The sequence below is a fragment of the Diabrotica undecimpunctata genome, chromosome 6 (assembly GCF_040954645.1).
Source record: "Diabrotica undecimpunctata isolate CICGRU chromosome 6, icDiaUnde3, whole genome shotgun sequence".
Classification (NCBI taxonomy): Eukaryota; Metazoa; Arthropoda; class Insecta; order Coleoptera; family Chrysomelidae; genus Diabrotica; species Diabrotica undecimpunctata.
In genome coordinates this window covers 13,791,862-13,813,296 of record NC_092808.1, presented here as the reverse complement: position 1 = coordinate 13,813,296, position 21,435 = coordinate 13,791,862, and the positions used below count along the sequence as shown (strand labels likewise).

The following is a 21,435-nucleotide window of genomic DNA, read 5'->3' as shown; positions in this document are numbered from 1 at the left end:
TTAATGCCATTTCATCAATTATATATTTTTTATAAGCTGCTTTATGTTGCCTTACAACAGGTAATATTCCTTGCGTGTTTATCCAACCATTCGATTATCTCTCCTTTTTTCCATGCCGTTGTTGGCAATTTTTCTGCTAGTCTTGAATGGTAACTAGCATTATCCATGACCATGACAGAATTTTTTGGAATTAAATCCAACATTTGCTCAAAATATTCTTCAAAAACGTCAGCAGTCATTTCCTCGTGGTAATCTTTGGTTGATTTTGAGGCAAAACTTAATAATCCACCATTGACAAAACCATATTCGTTTCCAGTATGGGTTATTATGAGTCTGCGTCCTTTTCCAACGGGAATATTGTTTATTCCAGTAGATACACCTTCGATGAATGCCTGACGGGAACTTTTCACATTTGTATCAACCCATAGATATGGTACAGTATGACCTTCATTTAGCCAAGTCTCGTCCAAATAAAAAATTGTTTTCCCTTCTTCTCGGTACTTTTTAATAGTTCTTAAATAATCTCGTCTCCAACATACAATGTAATCTTTTTCAATTAAAACGGATTTTCTTCTATTCTTTTGCCAACGAAATCCCATCTCTCTCAATAGTCCCTATAATTTCTTGTTGCTCATGATTGGTAACTCTTCGTTTTCTCTAATTAATGTTTGGATTTTGTCCAATGTTGGAAATTCCTTGTTAAAAAAAAAATGAGCGGACGCTGCGTCTTATCATGTTTTTATGTATTTCTTCAATTTCCAAGGGTTTACTCCCTCCACTCTTCTTGGGAGATGAAACAGTTCCTCCTTTTCTTTCTTTTAGGAATCTATAAATTGTTGCTTCTCCAATCCCTGTCATATTTGAACACATGTTAACGATTTCACGAACATTACTTAAAGGGCGTTGATGTACAAGTGCATCGTGTACATTTAATATTATATTTTTCTCTCTTAGACTGAAGGCACCTTTAAAACTACACTTAACCGGTATAAAACCTATTGTCGACGTCATTTTTAAATGCAAATAACAAAATATCGACACCAAAAACGTAGGTAGGTAAGACATGAACAATGTACATCTACAAACTAAATGGAGAACGCAAACAATTTCTAATTTATATTATTGGCATAAGCTGTAATGTGGCATAAAAACTACTTAAACTATCATTAGTGAAACCTTATCAGTAATTCCAGGTAATCGTTCAAAGAAGGTATTCTTTAGGTGTCAGGCGATAACGTGTATAGAAAACAATAATCACCTTTAAATTACTGTTTACATTAATTTATTTCGCGAAACATTGAATTCTCTCGTTAATCACCCGTGTATAATTAACAATAATCGTGTGGCATATATACCGACGTTTTTTACGCACAAAAAAGGTATAGTGAGATTAGTGGACACATATTTTACAGAAGATTTTTTAAAAGATAATGAATTGTTGACGGCATCTTAAAATATTAATTTTTTTTATTTATTTCAAAACAAGTATAGGGTGACGCCTATGGTTTTTTGACCTGTTGAGGATTTGCATAGATAATGTGCTATCAATATGATGGAAAAGGACTATAAGGATGGAGTAAGAAAAACGTAAAACAATGAAAGATTAGCGTAAAAATTTATTATTGCGAGTTAGAAATCTTTTTATTTATTATTATTGCAAATGCGATTAAAACAATAACAAAATTATTTTACCGACTTTCCGGTACTTTTCGCAACTTAATTGTTACTTTTAGGTAAACATGGTCACTGGTCGTACTCACTATTGTCATCATAGGATCTCATTTTATTGATTCTCATCTGATAAATAATCATTAGAATGCATGACCATTATTTACTATTCGATTATTTGAGACATTAATTGCACATTGTTTCGAAAATTACAATTTTAATCTAATATTTTCTATTTTTCTCTGCTTCTGGTATATTTTCTAAGTCCGGCAACAGCGCATTACAGTTCGGTATATTTCCTCGATATCATAGTGGCATTTTTTTGCTTAATTACTTAATGTATTAGTTCACTGTTATTGTTTTTTTTCTCACATCAGTAGTTAACCTGTAAATTTGATCCACAAACGTTATTTAAATTTTTAATTTGTTTACCGAACAATTTTAACTGTTTATATAGGAGATAAAATCAAATGACATTAATGGATGATATTAATCTGAAATTCATAATATGATATCAAAACACTTCCTTTATCGGTACGTTGGTTATCATTTGTTTTACAGGTTCAGTTAGGCAGTTATATAACGAACATTCACTTCAATATTTAGTTTACTTCCAAGTTTACACCAAAAAAAAAACAAATGAATTTTTTAGATGTAACCATTAGATAAAAAAAATCAATAAACACTTCAAATCAGGATTAATCCATTCCAATCTGTCAGAAAATAATAATTACAATATTGAACTAATGATTAATGCGCATTAAGTAAATGACAATAAACAACAACAATATGATTTAAAACCAGGCCTTCCTTCCAAAAAAAGATTCAGTGTTATCTATACCACTGTTACTAAGAAGAAAACTAAGAAATTACAAAAAAAAAAGAAATTCACGTACTTAGAAGACCCCATAACTTTCTGAAATTGATAAAATATTTAGATTTTATTTTTCTCGAGTAAGACGCTATACAAAGAGCCTAGGTAACTGATATTCCAGAAGAAAGATTCAGTGTTATCTATACCACTCTTAGGTTTTTGCCGAAACATTTAGGCGTGGGATATCGCTGTGGAACGGGCGCCAGCGACTGGGTTATCACATAGATAGACATATGACAATTTAATAGATCTCAAATATATGTAGGCTCGCATGGGAAAATAAGCATAGAGGTGACCTAGTCCTGAAAGAAACAGTCGGTAAGAATAGAAAAATCAGAGAAGCTACTTTAATTAAGTTAGATAATGCAATAGAGTAGTTATCTGAAATAGAGTTAAAGATACAGTTGGCGCCGGAACTGTCCGAAAGATAAAAAGTCATACGATATTGTTATTATTATCCAGATTTAGCCATACGGCTCACACTCCCCCTAAGGGAAAAATTCACTCATCCCAGATACCTACGATATTATAGCGACTATATACTGGCCTAAGAAATTATCCAAAATAATTTTGGAAGTACATCAATAATAAGCGATCTAGTCATAATCATAACCTTCTTCAGTCCAATCTGCAATGAATGGTCAAGATATACCTAGTTAATTTATTTATGAACTTCTTCTAAACTATGCATTCACCAAATTACAACAACCTTTACATACCTATCCATTCATTAAATAGCAACTTTAGTACAAATATTTGTCCTTTTAAGATTACTATGACTGTTCGTTTTAATGGCATAAATGAGCTACCCAATAAGCTTACTGCTGGTCCAGATGGTGTGCCTAATTTTTCATTAAAAAAGTGTGTCTGTACCCGTGTAATGCCATTTGTTATATTGTTAAATAAATCTCTGGAAACCTCTGTTTTTCCTTCTTTATGGAAAGAAAGTTATGTTGTTTCTATATTTAAAAATGGTCAGAAAGACAATATTAAAAATTATCGTAGCATTTATGTAAAATCTACACTCCTCGAGCTCTTCGACTGTCTTATAGCAAAGCAACTTTCTTGGTTATGTAAAGGCTTAATATCTCAATCACAACATGGTTTTTATAGTAAAAAATCCACTGCAATAAACTTGGTTTGCTATCAATCTGATATATTATCTCATTATGGAAGACCGTAAACAGGTAGATTCAATATACACAGATTTTTCCAAAGGATTTGATCGTGTGGATCACCAAATACTTTTAGGCAAATTGATTAATGTAGGCTTTCATGTCAGGTTTGTTGAATGGATTAAAAGCTCTACATCTGGGAGAAGTCAAAGAGTCAAGATTGTTGTCATCTGTTTGACAGTATCTCAGTAACACCTGCAGTTCCTCAAGGAGGCCACACTTCTCCACTTCTTTTTAATATCTTCGTAAATGATATCAATTTCTGTTTCCTAATTAGCAAATGTCTAATGTTGGCAGATGACCCTCTCCCTTCAAGAAACGTCGTGATATGTCAGGAGCTATATTTATATATAAGATCATTAAGATCATACATGGATTTACTGATTGTTCAAACCTGTTAAGCCAGATTAACTTTAATGTTCCTCATCAAGCTCTACGTTACCACAATGTTTTGAATATTCCTTTTCACAGAACAACCTATGGTATGTTTATTGTATCATGGGTTATAATAAAACAAATGGCGCTAACTTCACCTACATCGAAATATGTCCATTTCAAAGATAGCTACATATGGAATTGCGAACTACGTTCATTATGTACATAGATTCTAATGGTTCTATATATTCTGGCGCCAATTTTTAAATTAATGCAATTCACCACATTTGGAACAAAACTTAAAATAATTATGCGGTTTACTGTGTAAATAGCTCAAAAATGGAAAAATTGTAGTTAGCCACATTTGGATCCAAGCTATCGATATGTCATGTCTCGCAAAGTGAGTTCCGTTATTCACAACAATAACATCATTAAACATTACCAAGAGTGTGAAGTAGACAATTTCTGTCCGTAAAATCATGTATTTCGTATTTAAGGTCAGGAAAGCAAAGTCACGATGAAGAATAAGAAAATCATCTTCAAGAATTTAAAATTTATTTAAATAAATATACAGATTTTTTAAAAATTAAACTATCTAGCTATAACATAAATAAATTAAGTATTGTTTGAATTATAAATGTTTAATAAAATTATTCACAGCGCGTACACTTTTATGTAGTCAATTTGAAAGTGACTACTGTCAGTCGTCATATTCCAAGTTGGCATCCATAAATCTTTTGCCTCCCAGAATTCAGTCATACTTGCTCGACCATCTGTATTCTTCCAAGGCTTTGGATAACCGTCGTTTTGAGCTAAATCTGAAAACCACGAGGTACCACCTACTGCAAGATTTATGATGAAGTAAAACTCTCGATCAAAAGGTGCCATCCTGGTTCCCGCTGCCCAAGGATTTTCTATGTTAGTTGAGAAATTCCCAAGTTCCCAAAAGCCTCCGTCTGGAGGAGTGACAGTACCCAAAACTGTATTATCAATTGAAAAAGTTATAGATGTCGTATTCCAATACATTTCATAGATATGAAACTCTTTATGATAACCTTCTGGATTGTTCAGTGTGTAATGTGTTAATGGAAATCGGTTCAACGAGGAGAACGGCCCCCAGTGTAAAGTGCAGCCGACTTGTTCCACTCCAATATTTACTCCGCTTTTTATAAAACGGCTATTTCCTCGACTTTCCAAAAGGTCTATTTCACCCGAACTAGGCCAGGTTGAATATTCGTTGTATCTTGGTTTCATCCACAGAGCTAAAATAAAAAAATTCTGATTGTAATACTTATATAAAACTTTAATTTATGAAGTTTAGAAAGATATGTTGTTAGGACTTTTTTTATTTGGTGATTTATGTATTTTTTATGTGGGAAACATACCTGTCGTGAATACAATAATAAGTATGTTATTTATACAAAAGACTGCATATACTATTGAGTATATAGCATGCCCGCTACGGTCTATACTAGCTAAAAGATTAGTCCGCTGTTGGTCTCGGTATTCTTGAATTTTTTTTAAATAATCTAAACGCCAGTATACTATCCTCTTACTTTCCGTAATAGCCACCCGTTTATTAACGATTTTGTATTTAAACTCAATTTTTTTCAGCCGTCTACGTAAAGTGGTTTTAGGGCAGCTTCTTCCCATCGCAACAAGCTTGGTGTATATAATATCAATTGTTCGTATTACATTTTTTTTGTATTCCTCGTAAACCAAATTTCTTAAAGATTTAGCAGTCACGATATTAATTTGTTTAGGTTTTCCAGCATCCGATCTTGTTTTTCTCTTTTTAACACCACTTTTCACGATATTTTTGAAATATTTTCATTAGATTGAAGAGAAGAAGCAATTGTTTTATAATTGGTAATTCCTTTTTGAAACAAAATTCATGTTCTGCACGACGAATGGCCTGTTTGGTTGTATCATCCAATTTTATTTGTCTCCTTCCTCTTGTCTCAACCTTCGAACTAATGTTATCGTTTGTTTCATAGTCTGTTTTAATTACTCTGTACTCACTAGTTTCGGAAACTTTTGTCAAAGTACTACATAATGTAACTACATCACTTACATTTATATTTTGTTCTCTGGCTCGAAGTCCTTCAAATACATTTCCAATCATAGTTTTTTCTTCGCGTGTTAAATTGTGACGTTTTTTTTTTCATACACGGTTCACTATACTACTGTCAGTAATATTTATTATTTATCACCAAATTGACATATACTCTCAATTAAAAAAAAATAAACGTAAAAGCTCCTTCCCTAGTAATAATACTACAAATAATTCTGTTCTTTGCTTTATGAATGCTCTGTCAGTGCGCTTATGAAACTCCTGTCTGTACGCTTATGAAACCGACATACAGATAACAGACAATAAAATTGTTACCCGAACAATGGCGTTGTTAACAGTTATATCGCCGTAATTTGCGATGATGTTGTTGATCGCACACATTATCTACCGTTAGAGAAAGATATTAACTACAACATTGCAGAAAACTTCAAATTAAATCATACACGCTGACAACCTTACATTTTTCTTAGAACTCAAATCTTTGCCAAATTATTTGAACAGTGCAAATATAGACCAGTCAAATTATTGAAATGAGATCTCTTCGATCTCAACGCATATTCTTTTAACAGTCAAAAGAAGAAGATTTTTGTCAATTTTTAAGAGATTTAACAGATTCTGCAATAATCCTCTAATTTGTTTATTAAATAGTAATTAAATTTTCTTCTTTTGTCGAAACAAAAATATTTTTTCTATAGGGTAAACGTCCAATTTTACTGAAGTTTAATAGTTATCTAACCAACAAGTGTATTAATAAGGGCGATTAACAATTGAGATATATTGACGCGCGAGCGAAGCGAGTGCGTTAATGTTCGTGATTGTTAATCGCCATTTTAATTCACGAGTTCGTTACAAAACTTTTCCGTCGGCCGTACTTTTTAGAAATAAAAATATCTTAGTTTAAAGTTTTATTTACTTAACGATAGATAATGACATACAATGACAGACAGTACTTACAGCGGCTACTTCATTTTAAATAATTTTTTAGTGGGAATATAAATAGGTATGTTTGGTTGCCTACACCACAGGTAACTGCCAATCACAAAGCGTTAAATGTGGTTAAATTAATTTATACAAGCAATGTATGTTGTATTGCCTATAATGAAATCGTTCATTAATAGAAAATCATTCATTAATAGGGGTCATTAATCAATGATTTTGAGGGTGTTAAAATTAATCATAAATGGATGGTCGATGGAAAAATAATTAAAACATCAATCCCTTTCTACAATTGTGATATTTGATTGTAGTTACGATAAAGAAGTGTTATTTACTGTTATAGATTTGCGCCGCTCACTATTGCCACTGTCGCTTATTTACGTAACAAATAGCGCTAAATTGAGCCATTTAAAATTGATTCGACACACCTTTATACATTTGGTGCTTGCCGTATCATATTAAATCAAATTTATCATCTCTTACCTGGCCATAGCCAGTCACCCAATGGGACTTTGACTTTGGCTTCCACTCTTCCGTATTTAAAAGAGAAAGAATATGCAGTATGGATTCTGGCACTTTTAATAGGATTTAATATTATAGTGTCGTTTCCCGTTCTAAGGCAGCCATCATATCCAGGAATGGTACACCTAAAATAAGCCAGAATATGCAAATAATTATCAAATAAAATATTTGGCTACAAAACCCAAAATATGGATGTTTTGGGTTTTGTAGTCAAATACTGGCCTTTAAGTAAAACTCTTTAAGCCGCTTTAACCGCTGAAAAATCATATTTTTCTGACAAAATTGATTTGCTGCTTCAATTATTCTAACCCTTAATTGTTGTTCGTCTTCTATTGTTACAGAATACACTTTCTCTTTTATAAGCCCCCAAAAGCAAAAGTCCATGGGGTTAAGACCTGAATTTCTGGGTGGCCAAGAAATAGGTGCGTCACGACCCCTTCCAATCCACTGACCAGGATACTGCCTGCAAAGGTATTCCCGGACTTCATTACTGTAATGCGGTGAAGCGCCATTTTGTAAAAACCACAAATTTTGCCTTATTGCAATATTCACTCCTTCCAAATACTCTTGTAAATCGTTTGCCAAGAACTGCAAATAATTATCACCATTTAAATTGTTGGAAAGAAATACTGGGCCTATTAGATTGTTATCCACAATTCCTGTCCAAACATTAACTTTGAAAGTCCTTTGGTGATGAGTCGTTTTTTTGGAATGAAGATTTTCGTCGGCCCAAATGTGCTCGTTATGATGGCTTATTATTCCATTTCTACTGAAGGTAGCCTCGTCGGTAAACAAAATATTTTTAATAAAATTAATATTTCGAGTGTTTTCCATTAACAACCAATCGCAAAATCCAATCCTTTTAGGATAATCTTCAACCAATAACTCTTGAACCGTTGTTAAGTGATAGGATTTAAGCAGCTGATCCTTCAAACGCCTCCAAACTCTTACGTGAGGAACATTTAGTTCAGCAGCTATTACCCTTGTACTTGTTCCAGGGACTTCTTCAATGATTTCTAAAATGCTTTCATCATTGCATCCATTATTGGACGACCACTTTTGCCAGCAACTTGCGGTTGGAATGTACCCGTTTTCCGTAAACGACGATCAATGGTCAGATATAATCGTCTATCGGGTGTATTTCGATTGGGGTTAAATGCATATCTGCCATTTCCTGAAATGTGTAGGCCATTGTAATATCAAAATTTTTAATATTAGTCTTATTCACACAATAAATGATAGCTTCAAATTATTGTCTATTATTGATTGAACTGTTTGTAATTATTGTATCCGTAGAAACTAATTGTAATTTTATGGCCAACTAGAAAAAACTAGTTTTTCGAAAAAGTGATAACAGGCAAAAAAGTTTTAAAAATAATGTGTTAAACTAATGATGCCACAATTCATTTGATTTGAACGTACTCAAAAGTTTGGGGGGATTTAGGGCTGCACACCCTCCTTAAAATTTTTTTGTGCGCTTAGATTTTGTTGTTTCTTTTGTATGAAAAATGCTTTGAGAACAAGAAAGTAACGTGTCCATTTTTATTACAAAATGTCAAGTAGTTTTGGAGATAATGCAAAAAAACAATTTGTATTTTGTAACTTCAAAGGGCTGTAACTTTTGTACTAAGGTAAGTTGGATTCAATCAATTTATTTTTATCCCCGGAATGCGTGATTTAATTAATGACATAGCTTTTTGAAACACCCTGTATATTCGAACAGTTTCTTGTTGTGATTATTATTTCTAACTATTGCATTTGTTCAGACATCCATGTCTCTTTCTTTCTTCTATAGAGTTTCGTGAATGGTTTTTATGTTCGGTATTGGTTCAGTTAATCCTAACACTGTCTTAGTTACGTAAAATTGATTTTTAAAAGGTAAAAATATTTTATTCACACTTACTGTTCATTCGGGAAGGCTCCATTAACATTAATTGTTCCATTATAGAGGAATCCTTCTCCGTTATCATCAGCGAGCAAAGTTGGTCTTAGGTGCAAAACACCATCTCTAACAAAGGTGTTGCTTCTATTATTAAGATACTGCTGGAACTGCTGGTTGCTCTTAAACAAATATTTGAATTGCTTACTATTTAGCAAAAGTCTCGTTTGCTTTAGACAATTACACAATATTAAAGATTATGAGCATCCGATCTAAACACAAAATAGAGCTCCTATATCCCACTAATCAATGACAAATTCAGCGTCAATTATAATTTAAGGGGGTTTCAAGCAATACCGAATAAATCTACTTTTTACGAAAATTTCATTAGTGGCCAAGACTGGAAAAATTTGATATCAGGAATTAAAAAAAATAACCTTAACAATATTGTTGGAATATCAGACTTAAAAAGAATCTGTTTGGAAAAGATACACATTCAAAAAAATTAAAGAAATTAAAATTTTTATTTCATGCTTTTAGCATTATCGATTTAAAGTCCAATCGGAAATTAGGCGAGCAATAATCCAAAGGGGAAAGTCATTAAAAAAAATTTTGCTATCGGAAGTATACCTGCGAAGTGCTATTCTACTAAAGAAGATAAAAAGTGTCCAAAAACTTCTGGAAAAAAACAATTTGGAAAGGAGTAGAAAAATGACGAAATTTTTTTGTGGTGTACGAATCTATTATGTGAAAATAATCAAGTTGAACATACTGAGGAAGAAGGACATACTCAAGAAGAAGAAGAGCTAAGAAATGAATGTGACTGTCTAGAAGAAGAGTTTGCACTTTATATTTAAATTGGATGTGCTGTTATTCTAACAAAGGCCATATGCCTTTTTTTGTATTACTAATAAAAATAATACTTGTGTTAATTTTTGCTAATAAAGTTGTGAGCAAAATGAAATAAATCCAGTTATTTCAAGCAAAACCAATTCCCAAAAATCCGTTTTAGTGGATTTATTCGATTTTGCTTTAAACCTCATTTACTAAATGTATACATGGAAGGTGAGAAGGTTTTAATAGATTTCGTAAGGACTGATTTTTATAAAAATCAGTAACTATATTTAAAATAATTAAAATTAATTTACAAGTAACTCATTTTGGCATAAAATAGTGATTTATGTATTGCTTACTAAAAATAAAACAAAATAGATTAAATATACAAAAACAATCAACACAATTTAAATTTATTTAAATTCAAAGCAATTCTGCAGTAAATAGTGGTATTGTTATATTAAAATGCATTCGTGTATACGATAAATTTATTAAGGAGTAAATGGAAACGTTTCGTGACCTCAAATTTCTATTCCTTAAGCCGGGATATTCCTGTAACCGGTATTCTAATGGCGAGTTCTATTGTATGGTTTTGATAATTTTTGATACCTGTCGAAAAGTCAACTCATGAATAAATAAAATGCTTTTAACAATAACTACACTCAGATGCAAAAAAAGAACGCAACGGAGAAAATTTTGGTCAAATTCATTTTTTTTTGTTTTTAGCCCTATTTAGATGATTATTTTAGCACACTGTGTATAAATTTATAAATGTTAATTTGGTATAGTCAGTCGAAAGGGCAAAAGAAGGGGTAGGCTGCCTGATACACAGTAACCTAATAAAGAATATTCAAGATTGGGAATGCATTTCGGAAAGAATTCTGAAGATAAGACGTAACTGCGGAACACAAACTAGTCAATATCATCGTTATGTATGGAATAAATGATGACGAAAGAGCAGCTAGCAAAGACCAATTCTGGAATAAGGCCTCAGAAATAATAGACAGTTTAGAAGAATACTATAGTACTAGGGGATCTAAATGGTCGAGTGGGTGTAAGAGATGAACATACCCAAGATGTATTAGGACCATATGGAGAAGAAATAAAAATGACAATGGGGAAGGTATTATTGATATATGCAGAGAAAGTAATTTAATAATAATGAAGACATTTTTTAAACACAAAGATCTACATAAATATATAAGAGAAGTCAAAAGTAGAGGCGAAAGATCCATCATAGACTATGTGTTAGTAAATAGATCATCGAGGCAATTTATTAAAGACGTAAGAGTAAAACGAGGAGCTGAAATATATAGTGACCACTATCTAGTTGTAGCCAGGACCAGCTTAGGAGTGCGACAAGAATCAATAACGAAAGAGACCAAGAAAACCAGAGAGAAGTAAAGTCTCTTAAAGAGAGTCTCTTAAAAGAGACCAGTAAAGCTCATGATACACCCACTATAGAAGTAATCAGGTCACATAAGCTAGCAGACAAGGAGACAGCAAAGAAGTTTGAAAACTACGTTAAAACTACCTAACAGAGCACGCTGAACATGACTGTGACTTAGACCAAAATTGGCAAATACTAAAAGAAGCACTCCTGAACGGTGGTAAACAAGTATGCGGAATAACAAGAAATAACAGAAGCAAAAAGTGTACAAACTGGTGGAACAATGAAATAAAAGCAGAAGTGAAGTCCAAGAAGATAGCTTGGAAAAATTATTTAAGGAACGGAACCGCAGACAACTGCCAAATATACAAACTGCAAAGAATCAAAGTCAAAGATATGGTACTAGCAGCGAAACGGAAAAGTTAGGAAGAATTCGGAAACAAGATGGAAGAAGACTACCACTCTAACGAAAAGTTATTCTTTAAAACACTGAAGAATTTAAAAGGCTCCATAAACACCAAAGCAAATAAGGGACAAAGAAGGACAATTACTGTATGACAATGACCACATCCTAGATAGATGGAAGCAATATTTCGAGGATCTACTGAATATCCAAAACGATGTAGACATTATCACAGAAGAATCAAAAGAGGTAAAGCAAGAAGACCAAATTCAAGACGAAATAACTATAGCAGAAACAAAAGAAATCATACAAAAGCTTAAGAAAGGTAAGGCGGCTGGAATTGATAAAATCACAGCAGAAATGATTAAAAACATGGGTGACAAGGGCATTGAACTGCTAACAAAAGTATGTAATAGGACATGGAGTGAGTGCCAAATACAAAAATATTGGGAAGTGGGAGTTATTCTACCCATTTTCAAAAAGGGAGACAGACGCGAATATAGTAACTACAGAGGAATAACACTACTGAGCATCCCATCCAAAGTATATGAGAGAATACTAGAAAAACGTCTTTTAGAAGAAGTTGATTCTAAAATGAAACAATCACAGAGTGGATTCAGAAAAGGCAGAAGTATCCAAGATCACATTTTTACTATCAAGAAACTAATACAAAACGCACGGAACTCAAGCACTGAGTTATACCAAGCCTTTATAGACTTAGAAAAGGCATTTGATAGTATTCCAAGGAAGGTGATTGACATATGTTTAAAAAAGAAAGGTGTGAAAATCAAACTCAGGCAAGCCATCATGAGTATATCTAGACATACAAGGAACAAAATCAGAACTGATAATATGGAATCCGAAGAGTTCATAGTAAATAAGGGTCTACGTCAAGGAGGAGTTCTAGGCCCAAATATTGTTTAACATTGTCTTGGATGATATAATTAAAGAAACTAGAGCAGAAACATTGAAATTATATGCCGGACATAGAAATCTAGAAGCAGTGTGGATCTCAGTGTGTGCATACGCAGACAATCTAGTGATATTTGGGATAAATGAAGAAGCACTCAATCGAAATTTGCAAGTATAGAACGCTGCACTAACTAAACGAAATTTCAGGATCAATAATGAAAAGACGAAAGTAATGGTATGTGAAAAAAATAGAAAACAAACGAAGATAACACTTAACGGAAATACACTTGAACAAGTCGATAATTACAAATACTGATAAATTAAAATCGAAAATACAGAGCATAGAAATGAAGTTTCTTAGAAGAATAATAGATATAATCAGTTTAGACAGGATTAGAAATGAGGCAGTCAGAGAACATCTTAAGGTCCAACTAATTATTAAGAAAATTAAAGAGGCCCAAGTGAGATGGTATGGACACATGGTTAGAATGAATCAAGAAAGACCAGTTAAGAAAGTATGGGAGGCCAGACGACAAATCAAGAGACCAAAAGGCAGGCCAATGAAGACATTGGATGATAATGTAACCTCAATCGTAGAGACACGAGGAATCAGCAAAGAACAAGCAAGAAACCAAGCAAAGAATAAGAAGCAATGGAGAAAAATTGTACATGCAAGTAACTAAAGACATTACACCCGAAACCTTAGGGTAAATGGGTTTAGGATTATATACAGTTTTTTGATAAAATTTTATATTTAATTTATTGTACGGGCTTAATCAACACGTGGTTTTATTATCCTAACTTAGAAACAACTTGTGGAATAATTCCAGCATTGTGTTTTTTGTTTTATGTCAAAAAATGCCTTGGTTCATTTTTTAGAGCCAAATAAATTTGCCATCCACAATTTAGGACATTTTTAATTATGATTATTTTGGAGTTATTTTGTAATACGACGATGTGGCTGTTATCATTATGTCATATTGATACTTACATTTGGTTACCTATGATTGATCATGGTTCTTAGTGTCAAAAATTGTGCGAAAGCCGTTGCTCTGGTTGAAGATGGGCGAAATTATGAATATGTGGCTAGAGTACTACACACTCATCGCTCTACCATCCAAAGGGTAGGGGAACGTTTTATACGAACTGGAACAAACAAGCGTAAAGCGGGAAGTGGCTTCCGCTTTAGATGATCGTTTTATACGAGTAAACGTTTTGCGGGATCGTCATTTAACAGCGGTGTAAACAAGAAATCAGCTTTAAGAGGTTCGAGGTAATAATGTAAGTGTATTTACAGTTCGTCGAAGATTACATGAATTTGGTGTGCAAAGTTGCAGACCAGCAACTGGGCCCAAATTACTTCCACGGCAAATAGTGGCTAGACTACTATTTTCCAAGGAACATTTGCATTGGAATTTAGGAAAATGGAGTGATGTTGTTTTTACGGATGAGTCGAGATACTATTTTCACTCATCAGATGTGAGACAACGAGTATGGCGTCGAACTGGAGAGAGATTTGCGGAGTGCGCTTTCAGTCCCCGCGTTAGCCATGGAGGGGTTCGGTGATGGTATGGAGAGGAATATCACGAGAGACGCACACTGAATTGGTATTTATTAAGGGTTGAAGGAATCACGTAGTACCCTTTTCTCAATATATCGGCGATGATTTTCTATTAATGCAAGATAATGCGCGACCCCACTCTGCAGTGTATGTCACGCAATATTTAGAGGAAGTTGGTATTAATAAAATGAACTGGTCAGCGTGTTCGCCAGATCTGAACCCAATATAGCACGTTTAAGACATGCTTGGTAGAAATATTGGAGGTCGCGAAGTCGCACCAGCCTCAATTAACGATCTTCGCTTGGCTCTAGAAGAGGAATGGCAAAACATCCAGCAATATGATATTCGCAACCTCATAGACAGCATGAGCCGACGTGTACAGGCAGTTATAGAGGCTAGGGGAGGCAATACAAAGTATTAAGTTATTTTTTAGTAGTTTTCCTTTGTTATTTTGAGTAAGTTACATTTAAGTTGTTTTTTATGTTTTGTTATTATTATCAATATTCATTAAAACCAAGATCATGTCGTTGCTTTTAAGCATTATTTAAATACAGTGCTTCTGCGAAGTCGATATGACATTCCTTCGATATCAGTTACCAAAGTCCCCATCGTCGTATTACAAATTAATACAAACGATACTGGTAATAATAGTGAAAGTCGTAAATACTGGGTGGCCAAGTCATTTCGCTCCTAAAAATGAACCAATCCATATTTTCACATGAAACACATAATTCTTAGAAGACATAGTTGCAACCGAAAAACAAGGTTTTACGAAAATCCGCTAACGGAATTATTCCATAGGCTGTTTCAAAGTTAGGATAAAAAAACACCTTTCGATTAACCCCGTATAATAAGTCAAATACAAAATTTTATTAAAAATGTCACTACACTAAATTAAAATTTATAAATTTTTACACAGTGTGATAGAAAAATCAGCAAAATAGGGCTAAAAATAAAAAAAATTGAAATACTTTGAATTTGACCAAAATTTTCCCCGCTGTATTTTTTTGCATCTGAGTGTAGTTTTAAATGAACGAATTCCCAAGAAAGTTTTTTCAAAAAATATAAACTTAAGCTTCAAGAAAGTAAATAAACTAAATAATACATATTTAACTTACCGCTCCTCCTCCGAGTGTCCTTTCATGCTCCCACGTTTTGAGTTCAAACTCGTCAAAATTTTCGTTAAAAATCAAATCGCCTTTACAAATTCTTCCAGTGGGGGCTCCTGTTCCACTAACAGTGGTGATCGATTGTTGACAAGCTCTTAACGCACCATGTACCGTTGGATAGAAAATACTTATGAAAACTGTTTGTAAAATTAGTTTAAACATTGTGGTTTGCGATTTGTTTAACTGTAGAAATATTTTATCGCCGATGTTTTTATAGTTCCAGTGGGGGCCAATAATTATCTCATAATTGTGATGATTATAGCTTTTATTAGTGATAAGAATGTGTACTCGACTATTTTTAAATAAAAAATACAGTACCTAATAGTGTTGTTTATTTGTATCTTTTATTTATGATTGTATTTATGTCTGCATGTAAACGTTTTATTTTGTTTAATATTATACTTTCCCCGACAGTATCCACACAGTAGTAAAATATGTTTATGCTATTATTAAAACAAAAGCAAAGGTAAAATAAAAAATAGTCAATTTTCGTAGACAATATTTATAAAGATTTATCAACATCTGTGTTTATCAATAATATTGTCAGTATAATGCAAATTTCGTTTTAAGTTTACCAATAGAATCAGAAAATTTACCGCAATGATCCACTAACCAGATGTTTTTGAAAAAAATTAAATGGAAACTTTTACGTCAACACTTATTACAGTGTTATTAAGTAACTTTTTCTTGTAGTCGAAACTACAAGGAGAAGAAGAAGAAAGATGTAAACAGTATCTACGCGACTTACGGGTTGTCACTCCGGAAGGTACTTTTTAAAAAGTCTCTTTTATAGGTACAACTAACAGAGTAACAGTACTTTATTTAATTAAATTACAACTGACTTTAAAATATAAATTTACAGTATATATAAGAAATTAATTGATGACGACCTCTCTGCAATATGTGTCGAAACTGCTGATCGACTGGACTATTGAACTGCAATACCGCTGACAATCGGGGTTATGCCAGGGTAATGTATCTTAATTTATCCATTCCCTGAGCAAATTTTGTGAGGGATCAACAAAACTATGTGTACTATTTCTGAAGACTCTTGGCTTTGGTCAGGAATGTATGCTTTGGATTCTGCTCATTTTTTTCTTCTTGAAATATTTGAAAATTTACATCTTCTTTCTTGTTCATAGTAAGGGTAATCTAGGTATGTCTCATTATCTATACCTTAATCTTAATTGTTTTTCTCTTGTTGTTCGGTATTAAAGAGCTCTTCTGCGATGAATCGGGGGCTGGCTGTTTGTTAAAAGCGGAAGTTTCTTTGAGATTGGGGTCTATTAAATGGATACGCTCGTAGGTGTTGGCTTATATGATTGAAATGGAACTTCTTCTTCTTGTAGCACTACAACCAGGGGTGGGTTTTGGCTGACTGCACAACTTGCTTTCATCTTGAACGGTCGTCCATAATAGTTGGGTCAGTGGGTAGCCCCATTGTTCTTAGATCTGACCATATATTGTCTCTCCATCGCATTCGTGGACGTCCTAATGGCCGTCTTCCTCCCATACTAGCTTGGCAAGGCGGTTATTAGGGAGTCTATGGACATGGCCGGTCCATCTTAGACGTTGGAATTTAATCTCTTGGACTATATCGCTCGCTCTATACATCTGCTTGACCTCAGCATTTATTCTCATTCGGTATTGGTTGCTATTAATGTCGTGTTAAGGCCCAAAGATTCTTCCGAGGATTTTCCTCTCAAAACATCTTTCAACACAAAGTTTTCTTTCAGTTTCTTTGATCAGGGTCCACGTCTCATACCCATACATGAGCACCGGTCTAATAATCATTTTATATACTCTAATCTTTGATGTTCGTGTTAGGTTTTTAGATTTAATAATATTGTTGAGGCTGTACATACAACTTTTTGGTGCCTGAACTCTTCTTTTAATCTCTTCCGCGATATCTTAGACCAATTTTCTTTGCCTCTATCTCCAATTTATTCAAAGTCTCCGTCACATTGGTGACTGTGTTTCCCACAATGTCAATGTCATCTGCGTATACTAGTAGTAATTTTGGTCCATTTACTGTCAGTAATTCTGTTTTAAGTTGTGCTGCTCTTACTACTTTCTCCAGGACGATATTAAAGAGGAGGTGACAGCGCATCTCCTTGTTTCAGGCCACTGTTTATTTCGAAAGATTTAGAGAGTTTATTACCTATCCGTATTCTGAATCTACAGCTATTCACACAACTTAAACAACCTGTATAAGTTTTTTTAATTTTTTTTTTTAGATGGAACTGGTTTATTGTGGAATTGTGCATATGTAATGATTTGCTGATTTTGTTGGAATCTTGGGGGTTAAAATGTCCCTCTTGAACTATTGCTGAATGGCTGTTGTTGCAAAGGCATTTGATCTAGCCTAAAGAATGGCTATGGCCATTGGGGCTTGGGCATCTCATCGAATAGGAGAGAGTGTATGAGTTAAATTGTGTCTCTGCGTTTGTGGAGTGGCAGATGGTTTATTAGAAGATGATAAGGAATAATTATGAGATTTTTGGAGCTATCTAATATTATTTTCTTTCTGAATATATTGGATAGTAAGAGCGAGATTCGGTAGTCTCATGGATCGAATGGTTGATCTTAGGGGTTCTCTTAGACCTGCAAAAAATGTGGTTAGACCTTGTTGTTGGAAAAATTCTTTTATATTTCTTTTAACCTTCTCATGTTGAAATATTATTTAAAAGACTGATGACTTTTTCATGGAATTGAAGAGGATTTTCGTTTGGTGCTTGACGAAGATTGACTAAATCTCTAGTTAATAAGTTTTCGTTACGTTTTCCGCAAAATTTTGGACGAGAATTGATTTTATTGACAGCCAGTCTTTACAGCCGTATACAGAAATAATTCCTTTTGGGTCTTCCTTTAATTTTGTTCATAATTCCTCGGGTAAGCATATGATTTTGAAAATTTTCGGGATTGTATGATCCCAGAAATGGTTTAGAAGCATTGAAATAACATCAACAAAATTGTGAAGTTTATTTTGATTACCGTCGTACTTTGGTACGATAGAAAGATCTTTATTAACATCAAAAATGGGTTCCATATTAGAATTATTTGAACTGGATGCTGGTGTAATAATTATAGAAAGTATTTCAACGAATTTGTGGACTTCTTTCACTAGATTCTACATTAGATTTGAAAATTGTTGAAAGAGAAGCGTATTCTTAAGGATGATACTTGCGACATGGTAATAGAATTAGAAATAAGATGAAATGTTCTTATAGGTATAGAATGATACTTAGATGCATTCTTTTTGGTATGACTTCCTTTTTATTTTAGTTTTTATTTCGGCTTTCTTCATAAATAGGTTTCTGTACCAATTTGTCTGGAATCCGTGGGTTAAACGGCTGTAGTTTTCCCTGGACTTTGGTTCGGTAGCGGATAAACATTTGAAACGACGAGAGCTGTTAACTTCTTCAAGACCTTCAGAGCTCTTGTACACGGGTTGGAATTAAAATTAACTTTTCCAAAACACAAAACATGAGCAAACTTGTACTGGCCAATAACATTTCAACTAATGGCACGTAAATAGAACAAGTTTATGCCTATAAGTATCTGGGCCACGAGATAAAATCAGTAAGAAAAAGTCAAAGAGTTAAACAGGAGAATGGGACTAACATGGGCAGCTTACGGAAAGTTGAGGGAAGTCGTTAGATCAGATATACCCATGGGCTTAAAAAGGAAGGCCTTTCATCAGTATATACTCTCAGTTCTGATGTATGGAGCAGAAACTTTAACCTTTATTTACAAATAATTATGATTTAATCCCGTGTAAAAAAATCTACACAAAAGATAATTCTTTATGCTTCGTTTTAATTATCTTTCTATGTTGCAGTTATTACTATTAACAGGGACCAGTAAAATCATAACGTTTTAGAGATTTACAGTTTTATTCCAATCAATATAAAAACACTTTTTACAACACAATTATCTACATTGAAACTGTTCGCTACATAATTTACAACGCGTAAACTTTTATATAGTCAATTTGAAAGTGGCTACTGTCAGTCGTCATATTCCAAGTAGGCATCCATAGATGTTTTGCCCTCCAGAATTAAGTCATACTTGTTCGACCATCTGAATTTTTCCAAAGCTTTAGGTACCTGATATTTTTAGCCTGCTTTGGAAAAAATGATATACTGCCTATAGCAACATTTATGATAAAGTAAAATTCTCGGTCAAACGGTGCCATCTTGGTTCCCGCTGTACAAAGATTTTTTATATTATTTGGAAAGTTCCCAAAAGCCTCCTTCTGGAGGAACGACGGTACCCACAACTTTATTATCGATTGAAAAAGTTATAGATGTAGTGTTCCAATATACTTCATACGTGTGAAACTCCTTGTGCCAACCTTTTTGTTTGTTAATTTTGAAATGTGTAAGTCGAAACCGGTTCAGCTTGGATGCCGGTCCCCAGTGTAATGTGCTGTTCACTTGTTCTACTCCATGCAGCGTAACGTCTTTTTAATGAGAGGTACCCCGGTCGCCCTACATCAACAGCTTATATGAGGAAGCTTCTTCGGAAGTTTAAACAAACAGGTAGTGTTTAAGATGTCAAACGATCTGGTCGACCAACAATTAGTGATGACAAAAAATTGACATAATTGCAGAAATGGTAGTGAACCCTACTTCTTCTACAGCCCAAGTTGCATCTATCTATGGAATCAGTCAAAATACAGTACGACGAGTGTTGGCTGAAAACAAATTTCATCCATACAAATTAAAAATTGTGCACCAACTTTCAGATGATGACCCCGACCGAACACTAGAATTCTGTGAAAATATGTCCAATAAAATAAACCAACAGCCCGATTACATAAAAATACTTTTTCTCTCAATGAAAATGTTAACACACACAATGTGAGGTATTGGAGTGACACAAATCCTCACGTCTTTCGTGAAACACATACTCAATTTCCAAAAAAAATGAAATGTTTGGGCAGGTATTTTGGGAAACCACATAGTTATACCTGTTTTTCTTAATACTAACTTAACCGGTGAAGTGTATCTGGAGATGTTACGAAATGCAATTAAACCGTTAATACTTGAAATTCTGGAGGATAATCTAGATGAATTCGGCTACTTGGAAATATCGTTTCAACAAGATGGTGCTCATGCACACCATTATGGTGCAATAAGACGTTGCCTAGATGAGGAATATCGTGGTAGATTGATTGGACGACGAGGTACGATAGATTAGCCAGCTCGGTCACCAGATCTTACACCGTTAGATTTTTTCTGTAGGGATACTTGAAATCTAAAGTTTACGCTACAGCACCTGAAAATATTGACATTTTAAAACAACGAATTGTTGAAGAATGTAGGGCAATTTCCCCCGACACATTTGAACGACTACGGCAAGAGTTTAAAAATAGGATGCATTACTATTAAGAAGTAGATGGAGACACTTTTTGAACACTTACTATAAGAACTGGTTGTTAAATATTTATTAATTAAATGAGACGCTAATTTTAGTATTTATTTAATTTATTCATCAAAATGAGCTTAAACTCAAACAAAATTATTATGACTGAATAGGTATTTTCAATACCTTTAAAACGAGGTATCACTTGCCATAACGTCCCATTTAAAATTATCTGTCACAGTGGCGCTGTAACGTCATCTGTCACTATTACGTCACCTGTTATGACTAGTTGA

General features: G+C 33.7%; 1 protein-coding gene across 1 annotated transcript; it reads right to left on the bottom strand.

The window, feature by feature from the left end:
• Positions 1–4,628: 4,628 nt before the first annotated feature.
• LOC140444751 (beta-1,3-glucan-binding protein-like) lies at positions 4,629–15,991 on the bottom strand. The gene is made up of 4 exons (XM_072536513.1): positions 15,722–15,991; positions 9,528–9,685; positions 7,586–7,749; positions 4,629–5,354 (listed from the first exon to the last, which is right to left on the bottom strand). Exons 1-4 carry the CDS (start codon positions 15,932–15,934, stop codon positions 4,747–4,749), a joined length of 1,143 nt encoding a protein of 380 aa, XP_072392614.1. The 5' UTR covers positions 15,935–15,991; the 3' UTR covers positions 4,629–4,746.
• Between the last annotated feature and the right edge of the window lie 5,444 nt (positions 15,992–21,435).